Source organism: Mytilus edulis, chromosome 6 (genome assembly GCF_963676685.1).
Source record: "Mytilus edulis chromosome 6, xbMytEdul2.2, whole genome shotgun sequence".
In the NCBI taxonomy this organism is placed as follows: domain Eukaryota; kingdom Metazoa; phylum Mollusca; class Bivalvia; order Mytilida; family Mytilidae; genus Mytilus; species Mytilus edulis.
The window spans coordinates 89,398,250-89,416,110 of NC_092349.1; the positions used below are offsets into that span (position 1 = coordinate 89,398,250).

Consider the following 17,861-nt stretch of genomic DNA (forward strand, 5'->3'; position numbering starts at 1 on the left):
TAGCATTTTCTCAATTAATTCATGTCCTGATACTGTGCTGGTGGGTCCTGTCATTGTGCTGGTGGGTCCTGATACGGTGCTGGTGATTTTGGATAAGAAGTTGGTCATATTTGAAACAAATGTTACAAAATCAATAAAATTGGGCAGATAATTGTTGTCAATAGGATCTATGACTCCTATTTTAGCTCTTGTGCATCCATTTGGCTGTTTAATATGTGTTTTCAAATGATCGTAACTTGTATAACATAATTACATAAAAGGGCAACATCCGTTTCGTCCAATATAAGATAACAATATATAATATCTAAAATAAGAATAGTTTTATTTAGATATTAAATGCCCATTACATTGATGCTTCAACAATGATCAAAGCCCATGCCACATAGACATGTTTGTTAGCGCTCCGCATACCCCTTCCACCCAACCAACCCTCCTCATTTCCTCCTTCATTGTTACAGTGGTGTACCAACACAACAATTTATCACATAAAATAATAACACAAAGACACACATTATTGAACAACGAATACTCGCAGGTATTGAAAGCTAGTTCAAAGCCGCATTTTCAACTAATAAACCATGTTCTCATATACAAAAATCCCAATCGTGTCGATTAAAAAAGTCTCAAAACTTAAGTTCACATTTTAATGTTTGATGAAGCAAAACTTTAAAAGTGTGCAGTGAATCTTGTGCTCACAACAGTTATTGTCATAATTATATTTACATAAGACTTATAAAGGAATTAAGAAGGTACCAAGAAATATTTTACAGTTCAATTTAATGATCATGAATGGAAGGAAATGGTACGGAAGTTTACATAGGACAAAAAGAAATTGATAGTATTTTTTGGCGAAAGACTTAAACGCTTCTTTGCATTATATAGTACAGCTGTTCTATAAAAGCATGCAAAAAAAAAAATTGATTGACTTGCTTGCTATGTTTGCTTGGGTGTTTTCAAACAATAGGTAGGCGGAGTTTCAATACTTACTGGGATTTGATTGGACAAATACAAACTGACAGGAATTGAAGTTAATGTTTATTGTCCAAACAAATTCTAGTATATGGTAAACAGACTACTTACCTGTCGTTTACAAACATCCAAACAATCATAGCAAGCAATTTGATCAATAGTTTACTTTGCATATATTTATAGAAGAGCTGTAAATTCTAAAAAAAAATTATTGTTGTCGTAGATGGTTAAATCCTCAACAATATCTCAATAACTTTGTTGGAACGAATAAAGGTTTTAAATCAAATTTTCGTGGACTTTTTAGCTTCCACCCTGACGAGGCATGTTAGCTGTTCGTATGCTGTTGCACCTGACGCACGGAAACTTTCACATTTCCATCTTCTTTTCTGAAATATTTTACCCAGCTCATACTTGACAGGATTGTTATCCTAGTAAAAAGATGTAACCAATGAATTGAACACAAGTTAAAAATTCCACAATACTATATAATTCATTTTATGTGTCAATTTGTTCGAAAAAAGTCGTAAAGAAGAGAGTTTTTTTAATGTCATGATTATCTGTCACTTTCTAGATCTATGCTTAGCATTTATTTCAGATGACATGGACTCCTCACCCTGGTGACCCTGCTGCCTTTCATAACTTTATCCGTATACATATATTAATAGATAAACCAAAGGTTGCAACTGGTATTTTTGTATTTAAAATGATTCGTTGTAACGAGAATATTTGTGGTGAATGGAAACTGTGGGGTCAAAATCTTAAATTGCTTATAAATGTTGCTGGACCCAGTCTGAATTTTCTGAAATGTGCAAGGTAGATAGACATCAGCCTTTTGATTTTTTTGTACTCGGTAAGTTTTGCCCTAATTGCTTGAACTTTTGCAATATTAAAGCCGATTTCAATGAGTGTGTAGACAAAGGGAATATCTTTGGTTATCTTGCTTGCTGAACAGAAAATTCATTGTTAGGTTATGTAAACTACCCTACTTTAAGAGTAGACTAGTCCGACAAATGACACATATTTCTGTCTGTAGGACCAGGCTACTTCGAAAGGAGGATAATATACCTTACCTAACAATGACTTTTTTTTTTGTACATAAATAAGGCCGTTAGTTTTCTCGTTTGAATTGTTTTACAGTGTCTTATCGGGGCCTTTTATAGCTGACTATGCGGTATGGGCTTTGCTCATTGTTGAAGGCCGTACGGTGACCTATAGTTGTTAATGTCTGTGTCATTATGGTCTTTTGTGGATAGTTGTCTCATTTGCAATCATACCACATCTTCTTTTTTTATAAAACAATACAAATCTACACACACAAAAAACTGGCTTAATTTCAACTGGTTATCAACCCGAATCGCGATAAGATCATATATAAGCTCACCTGTGTCGAGGGGTCGTGTGAGGTTCGTGTATTGTCTTGGCGTCCGCAATTACAAAAAGATCTTTTCTGAAATTACTTGACCAAATGTTACCAAATGATTTTTCAAGAGTGAATCTAGGAAAACAATATTCATCAACAAACATGACCACTGTCTGTTAACATGTATTCGAGTTTTTAGTTACAGCCGATTCCATTGAGTATGTAGGCAAAGGTAATATCTTTGGTTAGCTTGTTCCATTTTTATGCAAAACCTTTTACATTTTTATTTTATGGGTTATTGTTGAAGGTCGTACGATGACGTATGGTTGTTAACACATACTTCCTTTGGTTTCTTATGGTTTGTCCATTGACAACAAACATACACATCATCTACTTTATATAAGTATTGTAAAAATTACAACGTATTTTGGTGATCTTGCAAAATGATCGTAATCCCGAAAATCATAAACATATTTTCTTATCTTAAAAGGGGGCAAGAAGTGTTCCATTAACAGGCCAATAAATAAGATTACAGTTAATTTGAAAAAAATAAAAAAAATAGGGGTATTTTTTCTCTCATAATAACAGTAAACAGATTCACAACAATGTCAATTTCAAGAAAGCAGACAACAGTTAATTAGTCAATAACAGTACAGCATCAATGATCTTGAATATATGCCACTTTTAACTAAAATATAAAGGCACAGAATCAGGACATAAGAGCACAGAACCAGGACCGTTTTTCTAATCACCAGCACAGCGTCAGGACAATTCCGTTTAACGAACTTGCACGACTTTTGCAATATAATATTGTTGTAATATACTTTGCATGGTACTTATGACGCATCAGAGAAAAAATAAGCAACAAAACTGTCGTTTTATTGCCGTTCTGATACAATGTAAACAAACCCACCAGCACAGAATCAGGACCCACCAGCACCTGACAGGACCAAATCACCAGCACAGAACGTTCTCTCGCAGGACAACCATACCCACCGTGGGAACAGTATGTCTAAGGTTAATATATATGTTCCTGCCTGGACTAACATTAATTTGGCTCGTTTAATTTTCATAGACTTTTGACAACATATTTACTTTGACAAAATTTCAAAGTTTCAAAAAACTTGTACTGCACACTTTTGTACCACACAATTGTATTTGATATAAAGCCGTTTGCAAACAATAATTTCTATCAGTGAGCAGCTTTATATTTCCTCTATAATAGAACGTGATTAAAACATTTTTCTGACTTTCACCTTACGCTTGTCACCGTTCCAGTTAAGTATGTATATGATAACCAGATCAGTCTGATTATAATTAACATTTCATTACAACCAAATTTAAAATGTATACAAAGTTTGTAGTTTGTTTTTTTTTTAAATAGATTTTAGATATTGAATTGCTAACAGATAATGAAAAATTCAGATGCATAGGTTATAAGGTTACCAAAAAGAGGAAATATATTAGCCCTTTTATCATATACGATTCTAAAGATAGTAATCTTGAAGATATTTTGTGCCTAAGAGAGAATCTAATAACATTTTTTCGATATTAACAGGAAACTTGAAAACAATCCGCTGAACTGTTCCAATTGCAGAATGAAGAAATTGAAAGATTTTCTAATCAAAAACAACAAATTGAATCAACTTAAATCAATGCTACAGTATATATGCAATGCAATATTCACTTTACTACCAACTGATAAATTAAAGCAATCTTTACCATTCAGTGATTACAAGCACTTTGATTACCATTTTAGGGTTATGCTCCTTTACAAGTGGAAAAATAGAAGAAAGTTTTAGTTTCTGTTCTCTTAACTTAAGTTTGTCTCAACTAAATTTAATGAAATGTGTATACAATGCTTATTACCTCTAAACTCAGTTTAAGTTCATTTTTTGGCAGCTTCACTTGTACAGTTCTTGAGTTATGTCCCTTTATAACGTTATATGCTAGCGGGGGCATCATCTGTGTCCTTTTGGACACATTCCCCATTTATGTTTTTAGAAGTTACTATTATTAATTTTAACCATGACTATGACATTTTATATTTTAATATTTTATGATGTTTTTAAATGAGTAGTTATATTGCAAACTCCATTAGAAATTTGAATTGAGATCATTCAGTGGCGGATCCAGGGGGGGGGGGTTCCGGGGGTGCGCACCCCCCCTTTATTTTTGCCGATCAATGCATTTGTATCGGGACATATGTTTTGCACCCCCCTGCACCCCCCCCTTTGCCCTGGGTTAGCACCCCCCCCTTTCGAAAATTCCTGCATCCGCCCCTGTCATTTTTGGGGAAGTGAAAAAAAAATTGGGGTGGGGGTCAATATTTTTTTCTCATTTCAGATTTCAGAATTTAAAAATAAAATTTCTTCAAAAATTTTTTCTTTGAGAGGTTTAATATTCAACAGCATAGTAAATTGCTCAAAAGCAAAAATTCTGTGTCAGAAACCTATGATGTGTCAACTATTTAATCAGAATCCAAATTCAGATACTAGAGCTTGAATGTTGTGTCCATACTTGCCCCAACTGTTCAGGGTTCGACCTCTGCGGTCGTATAAAGCTGCGCCCTACGGAGCATCTGGTTATAGTTCGTTTTTATGTTGTACTGTTATACCACTGTCACAGGTTAGGGGGAGGGTTGAGATCCCGCTAACATGTTTAACCCCGCCACATTATTTATGTATGTGCCTGTCCCAAGTCAGGAGCCTGTGATTCAGAGGTTGTCGTTTGTTTATGTGTTATATATTTTTTTTTTCGTTCATTTTTTTTAATATATAAATAAGGCCGTTATTTTTCTCGTTTGAATTGTTTTACGTTGTCATATCGGTGCCTTTTATAACTGACTATACGGTATCGACTTTGTTCATTGTTGAAGGTCGTACGGTGACCTATAGTTGTTAATGTCTGTATCATTTTGGTCTCTTCTGGACAGTTGTCTCATTTGTAATCATAAAACATCTTCTTTTTTTATATGTAGATGTGCATATCGACAGGGAATTATGATTGAATTTTTTTCTAGGAGTTACGCCCCATTTAACTTATTTGCTTCAATATACTACTGCAACAGTTTGTCATCGCAACTCCTCTGAAACCGCACAACAGAATTTCATGAAACTTTGTAGATAATAAAGAAATACTATGTAAATATGCATGTCGACAGGAAATTATGATTCAATATTTTTTCTAGGAGTTATGCCCCTTTGAACTTATTTGCTTCAATATACTACTGCAACAGTTTGTCAATGCAATTCCTTTGAAACCGCACAATAGAATTTCAGGAAACTTTGTAGATAATGAGGATTCAATTTTTTTCTTAGAGTTATTTTAATTGTCCAATGACAATGTTTATACCTACGATAGAGGGGCATTAGGTTTTCTGGTCTGTTCGTTCGTCTGTTATTCGTTTGTCCGTTCATTCTTCCATCCGTCTATCCCGCTTCAGGTTCAAGTTTTTGATCGAGGTAGTTTTTGATGTAGTTGCAGTCCAATCAACTTGAAACTTAGTACACATGTTTCCTTTGATATCATCTTTCTTATTTTAATGCCAAATTAAAGTTTTTAGCCTAATTTCACGGTCCACTTAACATAGAAAATGATAGTGCGAGTGGGGCATCCGTGTACTATAGACACATTCTTGTTTAAATATCATATGAAAAAATACAATCTTATTTTTTAAATTGTTGACCCCTTACTTCAATTTACATTTTCGTCTAGCCATTTTTTGGTTACGAGACCTAGACCTACTGGGGACAAATTAATTATCGAATAGTACATCAGAACATTTCGATTTGTATGTGATTTATGACTATATCTTTGTTATATATGTTTGAACTGATGATTATAATGGTTAATGGTCTTGATAGGGCAGGTTTACATGATCTAATTATAGGTCTCATTTCATTGGTGAAGATCAATACACTGATTATTGCTGATGAAGGGCTGGACTACATAAAAGTTAAAGTAATGTAAACTCCGACAATGTAGGTAGGGTAATAGAAATGTAACAAATAAAAAAGCTATTAACTAGGTACGAACATTAACTCTGATCACAATCGAAGTGTTACTGAACCTTGAAAAGAGGTGTTGTAAAAGTTAGTTGACAAATAGTTACTGTATGGAGATTTGTTTATTGGACAATATATGTTTACTTTACGGTGATGTATTGGATTATCATTTTAAAACACTTAATTTATTAGCAGGTATCATATGTCATTCGGTGGAATCATATGTCATTCGGTGGAAACAATTTGTGTTGCGAAGTATCATTTGATTTAGTACCCGAAATAACTATTTGGAAACTTAACATCTTCTGCAAAACTACTCGATTGTTGTAGTCAGATTAACCGTTATTTGTCGGTAATATTTCACTGATATTTATTTTGGATTAAAAAACACTATTAGTACAAACAAAAACTAGGAAAAGGTCATACATTACTTTGTATTGAAAAAGAATGAATGTTTAGATAAAAATTATGAAGACGATGAAATCATCAACCCGTCTCAGAGATTCCAGACTTTTCCCAAGACATTTTCATTGGATTATATTTTTACTGACAGTAATAGTTAGAATTCGTTATGTTATAAACAAGGACAATTGGTGGATTTTACATCCAGATGAGATTTATCAAACACTGGAAGGTAATATAACATAATTAGTATGCATCTAATATTTGCCACTGGATATAAAACAAGAAACAAACAATCACACATATTACTGGAACTTAAAAGATGTGGTATGAATGCTTATGTAATAATTTAAAAGGTATTAATGATTTTCTGTGCAGTAATAGATAAAAGAAATGGTTTTAGATAGTTTATGGAAGTAAATGAGAGAGCAACTCAACACAAATTTAGATTTTGCTTTGGAATTGTTTAACAATTCTCATCTTCATTATTTTTATTTATTAATAATTTTGAAAGAGACCACCATAGAAGATACGACTTTAACCACGAACACTCAAAAAAAATCTTTCTTTCATAAACTCGTCGTAAACTTATATTTTACATGACTTATAATTGATAATTTCCACTGAATGTCAAATTTATATGTTCATTGAAACTGTAATGCAAAAAGGTGTTTTACTTTATTAAGAAAATTATGTAATTCTCGATAAAAATTTTAAAAGTTATCTTTTTATTTTTTTCAAATTTATATTCATAGTATGTAAACCACATAGCTTGATAGGAGAATGATCAATATCTGTTTCAATGCTTGACAGCTTATAACCATATCTAAAATGATGTATTAAAGGCTGAATGGAAATTATCTTTAAGAAGAAAATAATGGAAAATTACTTCTTTAACCTTTCACCATTTTCATGCTAACAGGGTATCACTCTTAAAGTATATATTTTTATTTTTAGAGATTAAGTTTAGACTTTTGCCGAATTAAGATTGAATTCAAAAAGGGAATTTTTCGGACAATTTTATAATTCATAAACTATATACGATGTCAGGAACAGCTATAGCATATATGTTTGTATTAATTTCAACGCATTGCTTCATATTCTATTATTTCATGATTTTTTTTGTAATAAAAGCGGAAATAGCAAAGCTTTCAAACGTTTAAAACTTTGAGGATCCGATGACAATTATCTTGTAACATTAATTATTTTTATTTTATCATATTTCAGCTGCGTCGGATAGAAATCGACCGTATGGAAATGAATATCAAAACAAATGTTAACTCATTCTGCCGAAAAATCTCCAAACAAATTATGTAACTGTTGGAAAATTGAGTTGTTGTAAGAAACCTAAAAGAGGCCCCAAATCCTCTTTTATTTCGTACATGACTGTTCCAAAATTACTCAAAGTCTTATTAATGTACATGTATGAGTGCACTTATTTAACTTTAACGTTGGTTTCTTTTTGACGCAGCTCAATTTTGTTATAGACTTTGATAATTGAAAGATTCAACTCCGTGTGTTTGAAAAAGAATAAAGAAATGTAATTATCTCCTTTTTTAAGCATATGTACAATAAAGAGTAAGAATTCACAAAGTTAACACGATTTTGAATAAACAACTGTAGAAAAAAAGACTGTTGACTTCTTTCGAAAAATGTGTTTGATGTAAAACGTTTGTGGGTCCATTTTTAATTGAGTACTTGCAAATATTTGATCAGAAATGGTACTGCCATTCAAAACAGATAATAATCATATGCTGCTATTTCAATTGTGGTTTAAAGGTCTAAATGTCAGATCATGAAGTGATAAAAGAATTAACATTTCATTCCACATGAATAAAGTTAATTATGTATGAAAAATTGAAAAGAACCATATTTTGACAGTTATATGACAGAATGTCAATCGTATTGTACACATACCTGAAGACTAAATTAAGAATAAAACGGAGAAATTAAAATAAACGATTTCCACTATACTAGTTCGTAAAAAGGTTATACGCGTATCATATTTATATTTTTATTTATATATCTAAATGAGTAAAATCTTTATGACCAAACTGGGGGATAACGCTCGTTAAATAAAAATGCGGTAAGATGCACTTTAAATTCCAGACATATTTATGATGTTATTTGTAACTATAAAAATCGTTTTTTGATAATTTTCCAAATATGAGGTAATGGTGTGTTATGATAACCATCGTACTTCGAAAAGTAACAAACAAGAGAGAGAGCCTCCGGGCAAGGCAGTGTAGCTTGCATGAGGGAGATATATTCCTAAATTCTGTAACAGCAAATTTCGATCAAAACTATATCCGTATTTTAATACGCAGTAATGTGTTCTGGGCTGGTGATACTTTCGTGGACTAACATTCTTAAGTCCACCAGCAGAGCTATACTTAGGACTTTCAACAATGATTGCAGTAAAGGGAACAAGTCACAAATCTATTGGCATTCTGATATATACCCTACCTTTTATATATATAACAATACAGCCTTTATCCATGTGGAGAGATGTTATAAATTTTAGGATATTTAATACAACAGTCTCAAGTAAGATCAACTAACTCCTGACCACCCGGAGATTGTTTTTCTTTTCAATCATAAATTAGATTAACAAATATATAATGACAATAGTTTGTTATATCAGATACATTGTTAATCATTGAAAAAATGTGTTCAGTGAAGATTTCATTTGTGATTTTTTTAAAGGTTTTATATTAACTGATTTTAATATCTAGAATGTCACAAAAATATGTATGCACTATTTGCTTTATATTCTGTAACTCTATCTTCACACCTTGACGTCTTGGTGCTTGGTGCTTGGTGCTTGTAACTTTTCTTTTCTTTTTTATACGCCCGTCTAAGATAGGACGTATTATGCTATACCGTTGCACGTCCGTCCGTCGTCCATACTTCGGGCAATTACCAAAAAACGCGTCCACCAACTTTTACGAAACTTTGATGCATTGTTTAAATCTATGGACGTAAATTCCCTTTAAATTTTTATAAATTTTAAATGTTTGGTTTCCATGTTATGAAGTTTTATCCTTAAAAAAGGAGGATTTTCTAGTGTTTGTATTATAACTCAAAAACGCTTCCATCAACTTTTACGGACCTTTGTTGCATTGTTTATATCTATGGACGTAAGCTCCCTTTCGATTTTATAAATTTCAGATTTGACGTTTCCGTGTTATGAATTTTTATGCTTAAAAAAAGGGGTGATTTTCCAGTTTTCAGACAATCACTCATAAAACACTTTCACAAAATTTAATGAAAATGTGGTGAATTGTTCAATCTGTTGACATAAGCTACCTTTCAAAAATTAAAAGAATATTAACAACTTTAGGTAACCGTATGGCCTTCAACAATGAGCAAAGCCCATACCGCACAGTCAGATATTTAAGACCCTGAAATTACAAATGTAAAACAATTTAAATGACAAAACTAACAGCCTAATTAATGTACAAAAAAAAATCATTTAAAGCATAGACAAGCTTAAAGGGCAATGGGCGTATCATGCGCTTATAGCCCAGCTCTTTGTTCCATATTGTTTTTTTGTGATTTCTTTTGTATAAATTCCTTTTGATTTTATCTTATTATTTATTAAATGTCTTCTTCCTGATCTGGCCTACATAAGTTTGCTATCCTTCTATCCTCTGGGGGAAATAAGGAGAAAGGGGACTTTTGTTATTGTAATATCGTATGAACAAGAGCAAGATCATATCAAATCAGTGAAAGGGTATTAAAATTTTAAAGAATATATAATTCAAAAATTAAATACAGAAAAATATAGAAAAGAAAAAAAGGGGGCTATGGTATTTATAAGCATCTGTAGCTACCGTTTAACTTTAATAGTCTCCGTTTAACTTATTAACCACTTTTCTAGATAAGAGTTGTACCTCAACACAATTCAAAGATACAGGACTTATTGTATGGTTTCTCGCGTTAATTGATTTTTTTACGTATATCAACCTCTAGTTTATATATAAGTAAACCCTATAAAATATATAACTTATTTTCGTGACAAATTACTGAAGCCTAGTAAAATTTAAATGAATCAGTATATATACAATTTGGCCATGAGCATTATTTAACGTGCTATTTCCACTAATGTTTAATGTGTATATCATTCATGGTAAATGATAAAATTAATTACATTTCAGAATAACAACATAAAAAATACTTTTTTTCTGTACAACATTAAAAAAAGGTGACGACCGCTTAAATTCATAAGAAATTTTTCTACGTTTTCTTGAATTGGTTCATGTGTGTATACACTAAAATTCACGTTAACATAAATTCTAGAAATAAGGCTACATTAAAATATGACCATTTCTTTTCTTTGAAGAATACAGAAATGAAAGACCCCCACCCTTAACCATGATACATGTACCCTCATGGATCGAAAGTTATGAAAAATGTCATTTTGGCAGTTTTTATCGTCTTTTAAAATATTCCATTGGTGTTTGTTTTCTTTTACTTCTTTCATTATGTTTCCTATGCTTCGTTTTTTTTTATAAAGACTACAATCAAGCATATGATGTGTTAAAGATAACCATAATTATGTTCAGGCTATTAAGACTTATTAGTCATAACTTAAAAACTTCCGACATTTCACACCTCATTTCTGATATTTAAAGTCCTAACAATCAAAATGTTCATTTCAAAAGTAGTCCAAGTCTCTACAATTGATTTAGTTGCTACATGTATTTACAATTTCCTTTTACAATGGGAGTATTGTAAATATGTATCTTTAAATTTAAAACAATCACGTTATAAATATCGTATTAAATCACAGGGGCTTGTTTAGTGGGTCAGACGAGGTTTTACTGTCAATGGCGATCGCTATCCTATATAAAATACCTGTCAATGGCGATCGCTATCCTATATAAAATACCTGTCAATGGCGATCGCTATCCTATATAAAATACCTTGCCATTGACAGTAAAACCTCGTCTGACCCACTAAACAAACCCCTGTGATTAAATGACAAATTGTCCCGAGTGAAACATCTCTGGTCTTTGTTGGTCTTGTATGGGTTTTTAAAAATTTTGGTTCATCCATATGTTTTAGTGGCCTCAGACTGTTTTCTGCTGTTTTGGTCGAGTTGTATTCCCTTTGATGCATTTGATAAATTCAGCCAATATTTTTTTATTCAAGGAATTCGTTACCAAAATCATATAAAACATCAATATAATTATTAAGTATGACCTTGAACAACCTTTATCGTCACATTTATCTAATGGGAAAGAAAGGAAACAATTAAAAACAAAAATGTGTCTCTAGTACACGGATGCCCCATCCGCACTATCATTATTCTATGTTCAGTGGACCGTGAAAATAGGGTAAAAACTCTAAAAACTCTAAAATGGCATTAAAATTAGAAAGATCATAGGGAACATGTGTATTAAGTGTCAAGTTGAATGGACTTCAACTTCATCAAAATCTACCTCGACCAACATTTTTAACTTGAAGCGGCAGACGAACTTACGGACCGTGATTGTACAACGAAAGAATAAACGCACAGTCCAGAAAAGACAATGCCAATAAATTGGGCGTAAAAAATAAAATCTCTATGTGAACAAAGAATAGCAAAGGAACATAGCATGTATTGCTGTTCTTCATCTTCGACCTTTTTTTGTGGTTGAACGTCCTTTGGTGTTTATGGACTTGGTACAATTTGTATGTCATTCGCCAAGTAAAGGAGAAATTTGACATGACATTCACAAATTAGTATCTAACGAAAGCACATCTTACTTGCTCACAACCCAACAAAAAATGGAAAGATGAGTATCATTAATATACATCAATGAATTTTTACATTATCAGCTAATGTAATGACAAAAAGATCAACACCACCACTAAAGGAAAACGCAATGTATAAATCGTTTCACAATTTCACACATTTTACCCTTGATGAACGTCTTTCGTTATTGATATGATAAACATTTTTTGATGTGGTGCAATGCAGCAAGTTATTATCACATCAAGACATTGCTTAAACAAATTCGAAATTTAAAAACTGTTAAAAAAAGTTTCTAACATATTAAGGTGATTGTTACATATGGATGATTTTCCATGCGGAGCCGCATACCTAATCATATATATATCACTGACAATATATTTTCTTGTGATTTTGGGAGCTATAAAAGTGTCATTTGATAAATATCATGTTTAATTTTTACTTTTAGTTATTTTTCGTTTAGCATAAAATTCAAACATCAGTGAATCCATTGATTCAAGTGCTGATAATCATGCACATTTAAGGTACATTAATACCCTTGAGAGCTAAATTGTAGTTTATAGAATGAACCAAATGGCTTGTTCAGGATATATGTTTAAATAAGCAGTAACGTTTGTCTCATTGGCACTCACGCCACATCTTCCTATATCTAGTAACGATTAATCAGATTAATTGCAATGCCTTATAAAGAACAAGTAAAACGCTGTCTACACGTTAGTGGAACCTTGCATCAGTTCTCTAGAGAATCTGCAGAAAACGTATTTCTGTCCCTATCAAACGTAACCATCATCAATTGAAACTCGCAGTTCAAATTTCCTCCCTTGTTCTCCTAGTTGAACGCATGGCATGTCATTGTTTTAAATGTTGATTTTTTTTTTGTGATATGTCTTGATCATATAACTAGGATGTTTTTCCAAATGTCTCATCTTGCCTTTTGTTTGTACACAAAACGCTTGTCCTACAATTTTTTCATCCTAGCCCTTTCCTCCTCCATGAAAATCAAATGGTAGCTCTCTACATGACATAGACTCTAACAGCAATCCATGGTAGGAAAAAAAGATACTGTGCATGTTTGTTTTGTGTAGACAATATATGTATAGTGTCTTGAAATACGAAATTTATTTGTATGAGGCTTAGAAACGGGGAAAATGCGTGCCGAATACAAATAAATTGCATATTTCAAGAAACTATACGTATATTGTTTTTATACTGAAATCGATAAAAAATAAAAAAAAAAATAAAAAAATATGTAACAAATATTGTTAAAAAAAAATGTTTTGGAATTTCCCTTTTGGGGTACCATTTTGGGGTATTTCCCTATGAGCGTAGTCCAGGCGGTAAGACATTGAAATTTTAAGAAATAAGAAAGGGAAAATAAACTTAATTAATAACATTTGATACACATGGTATATAAATTAACAATTTGAAGATATAACAAATTTAAATATATAAAAGTTTGACCATTGGTTACTTAGTCTTTAGCTTTTTTATGTTGTGTCTTGTTTACTATTATTTGTTTGTTTGTTTTTTTCTTATTTAGCCACGGCGTTGTCTGTTTATTTCCGATCTATGAGTTTTAATGTCCCTCTGGTATCTTATACCCCCTCTTTGCAAACTGTCTCTTCATCGTGTTGTTACGACCTGCATCAGTTAAAGCATTTATTGGTGTACGATAATTACTAATATCGCAACTCAACTTCTACTAGGATTAGAATTTGACTTTGATGTTTTAGTGGCACAACTATTTGGCGCAACTATTTGGCACAACTTTTTATGATTTTGGGCCATCAATGATCTTCAAAGGAGTAGGTCCGGTAAGGACCTATTTTGGACTCAAATTTCAGGTTCATCTGACGAAAGATTTTGACCACTTTTTAAACACTTAAGTGTCTACTTTATTTGAATTAATTAGTTTATGTGAAAGATTTTAACATATTTAGTCATTAAAAACGATCCGATTCAAGCTCAAATATGAGAAATCTACCTAATATGCCGAAAAATGTCACTTTTCAGATGGTTTTTGGTAAAAATTAAAGTGGCCGCATCCGTGTTCATCCTCAACCTTTATATATGTTTTGTATTATCATAAAATACAACTTACATTTCAATATTAAGGATGAACACGAATGCGGCCACTTTTGTTTCACACGAAAACCGTCTAAAATTTAACTAAAATGCTAGAATTATGAGGATTTCTGTAATTTAGCATGACTTAATGGTGCTATTACCGGATATATGTGCATTGTATTGTCAAAAACAGCCCATATTTATGTAGCAGAAGTATTTACTGTCCAATAAATAACTAAAGGTTTACATTTTAACAATTTTGTAAAACTGCTATATTTTGGGGCCAAAAAGGGGTCTTACTGAACCTACTCCTTTGTATTTTTTTAGCTTGATAAATATTTTAAACTGATCGTCACTTATGGGTCTTGTGTAGACGAAAAGCGTGTCTGGCGTATTAAAGTTAAGCCTGGTACCTTTGGTAACTGTTAACGGAATTACAATAAACATTAATAAATATTAACATATTGTTCTGTTCTATTTGAAGTTGCTCACTCAGAACTGTACGGATTTGGATTTCGACCTTACGAATACCTCACACCACCAGATTTGAATGATCTGAACATTACCATTGCCAGAAAACACGAATATCATCTAGGGATGTACAGTTTGAGGTCGTTCATCATTCCAAAGATTTATACGTACGTTGGGTACTTCTTTCTGTATTTCGGATACAGCGGAAGTTTATTTGTGGTATGTAAATATTATATAAAAAGTATGAACAAAATAACTATTAGTATAAAGACCACAAAAAAAAAAGGAAAAAGCGTGACCAAAATAAAAAACCCAATATTGCCACTTTATTCAGTGTTTATCCGCCAATAACCAATTTATCATTCTGCAATAAAAAAAAAAACGTAAACGAAGTGAAGTAAAATGGTTATGTTGTGAAAATAAATTGCTTCAGGATTAACATACATGTATATCAGGTACGTACAAATCTAACTAAAACACATTGAATTGATACTTCCATTTTACATGATATTTGAAAGAAGAGAAACCAAATAATCTTACAAAATACTTTCTTTCAATTTTTATTTTTATTTTGGCAATTGATTCTGTTGACTCCAACATGACCATAACTAAATTTTTTTTTTACAGATTTGGAAAGTGTTTCATACTGTTGTATCGTCACTGCTAATTTTGTCAGTATATAAATTCACCACATGTATGTATGGATGTCATGATACTGCAGTTCTCTCAGTTTTTATGTGCGCATGTTCTATTCACTTGAATATACTGTCAACACATACTTTAATCAACAGTTTTCTGTCTCCGATTGTGTACTTAATAATAGGCGATATCCTCGAACGATCTTCTCCGAGGATGTTAACATCACCAACCAAACATAACGAAGAGAAAAACTCGGCCAATAACAACAACGAAAATTATAGTCTGTGTGGAGTAAAAAACGTTAATATATTTAACGATGCACAATTCAAACAGATACCCGATCAATGCGAAACAGATCACAATGCAAACTTACACTTGGCTAGCCAAATAATAACGAGCAAACACGATTTAGGAACCAACAATTCACCGAAAAATATGTATTTACATACCATTGCGAAAAATAGTGGCGGACGATGGTCAAGAATAATAAAATCTGTGTTTTCTGGTTTTATACTCGGTCTAGTTGTCTACGTCAGACCAGACACTTGTGCTGTTATACTTAGTGTAATAGCGTGTACGATTAATTTGAAAAGATTGAAATTACTCTTATGTCCATTTTACTTGATTGGATTTGTTCTCGCTATTTCTATTGGTTTAAGGGATGATTATGTTAGTTACAACTCAGTTATAATATCACCATGGCAATGGATTAAATTCAACGTTGGTGGGAATTTATCATCAAAATTGTTTGGAGTCGAACCAACTTTGTTTTATGTACGGCGACTGTTGCTAGATGATTGGCTAAACTTTCTCCTGCTTACTTTTATCACGTTTGTTTTTCTGTCGTATGCAGTTTATACCGTGATCTTACCTCATGGAAATTCTAGTCCAAAAGTAATGTTGGAAGTCAAGTTGACTAAGCAATTGATTTTAATAGTATTTTGTTTGTTGTGTGTGTATTCGTCAAAAGGTCACAAAGAAATTCGGTTTATTCACGACGTAATTCCGTTGATACTTATTCTTTATAGTAAAATTATTTTGGTAATTTGTAAATTAGGATCTATATTGTGCAAAATTAAGCAGTGTGTGTATTTGATTCTGATATTAACTGCAGCTATCCAATGGAATATATTTATTTCCCTTGATAAATCTAGAATATCAAAATGGAGTTACAGAGGAATTGATAATTCAAATCACGTGAATAAATGCCTTGATTTTATTAGTCGACAGCAAAACGTGACAGGTGTATTTCTAGACGCTGATTTTCATATGTCTGGGGGCTTTTCAATCCTTCGGCACAATGTTTCAGTCTTAGCACTTAATCAAAAAGAATATTTCAAGTTCGGAGAAGACGCACGGATAACCGTGAATTCAAATTTCATCAGCAATGGCGGCACACATTCAATATTTACTTTAAGTCGTATTTCAGATTTTATATCAGCAAACAACCAACGATATCTTTGGAAAAGTATTATTGAAGATTCAAATATTAATTATCTTATTGTTACCGATAGAAGACTCTTAATAAATTCCACCTCCGTTGAAATATATACATCTGGGAATTTTAAAGTACTGGTGAGAATATTCGACTCTGTAACGGAGCAAGCTTTATATGCAATGACAAATACCACATCATTGGTTGACAACTCAGAAATATTGAATACGGAGGCAGACTGGCTAATATATTATGGAGCATACAGAAAAGCAAGGGAAAGATTGACAGACGCGTTGAAAATCGATGAACGAAATCTGAGGTCGCACCAACTAATGATTCAATTATATCATATTAAAGGTGATAATAAAGCAGCAAGAGCTTTTCTACAGGAATGCAGGAAATATCATGATAGAAAAACATGTCTTCAGACGCCAAACCATGACCATATGAAATAAATCAATAAAAGAATGACAATAAATGAAGCACAGAATGCATTTATATCATTTGATTATGTTTGTGATCAACCCCTCAGACGCCACAACCCTTTCAATAATTCTGAATCAAATGTTTATTTCGTTTACCTTATTCATCTTTTTTCTTAAATAGACCAATGATCATATATTTTGTAAACATAAGTTTACCGAATGATGCTTTTTAGATTGCTGCTTCATTTTAACCCCCCAAAACCTTATTGATATGAAATATATGTCAGTGAATACTATACAAAACGAGATATATTTAGTATAATATCTAAAATTTCAAATAGAATCT

The 17,861-nt window shown here is 32.2% G+C and overlaps 1 protein-coding gene across 1 annotated transcript; it reads left to right on the plus strand.

Annotated features, from left to right (window-relative positions):
- Positions 1-6,417: 6,417 nt before the first annotated feature.
- On the plus strand, positions 6,418-17,793 carry LOC139528832 (uncharacterized). The gene is made up of 3 exons (XM_071325054.1): positions 6,418-6,970; positions 15,030-15,235; positions 15,644-17,793. Exons 1-3 carry the CDS (start codon positions 6,805-6,807, stop codon positions 17,543-17,545), a joined length of 2,274 nt encoding a protein of 757 aa, XP_071181155.1. The 5' UTR covers positions 6,418-6,804; the 3' UTR covers positions 17,546-17,793.
- Positions 17,794-17,861: the final 68 nt, after the last annotated feature.

Coding starts and splice junctions, on each gene's coding strand:
- LOC139528832 (XM_071325054.1), top strand. CDS start 6,805: ATGAAGACGATGAAATCATCAACCCGTCTCAGAGATTCCAGACTTTTC. Junction 6,971..15,029: donor GATTTATCAAACACTGGAAG/GTAATATAACAT, acceptor TTCTATTTGAAG/TTGCTCACTCAGAACTGTAC. Junction 15,236..15,643: donor ACAGCGGAAGTTTATTTGTG/GTATGTAAATAT, acceptor TTTTTTTTACAG/ATTTGGAAAGTGTTTCATAC.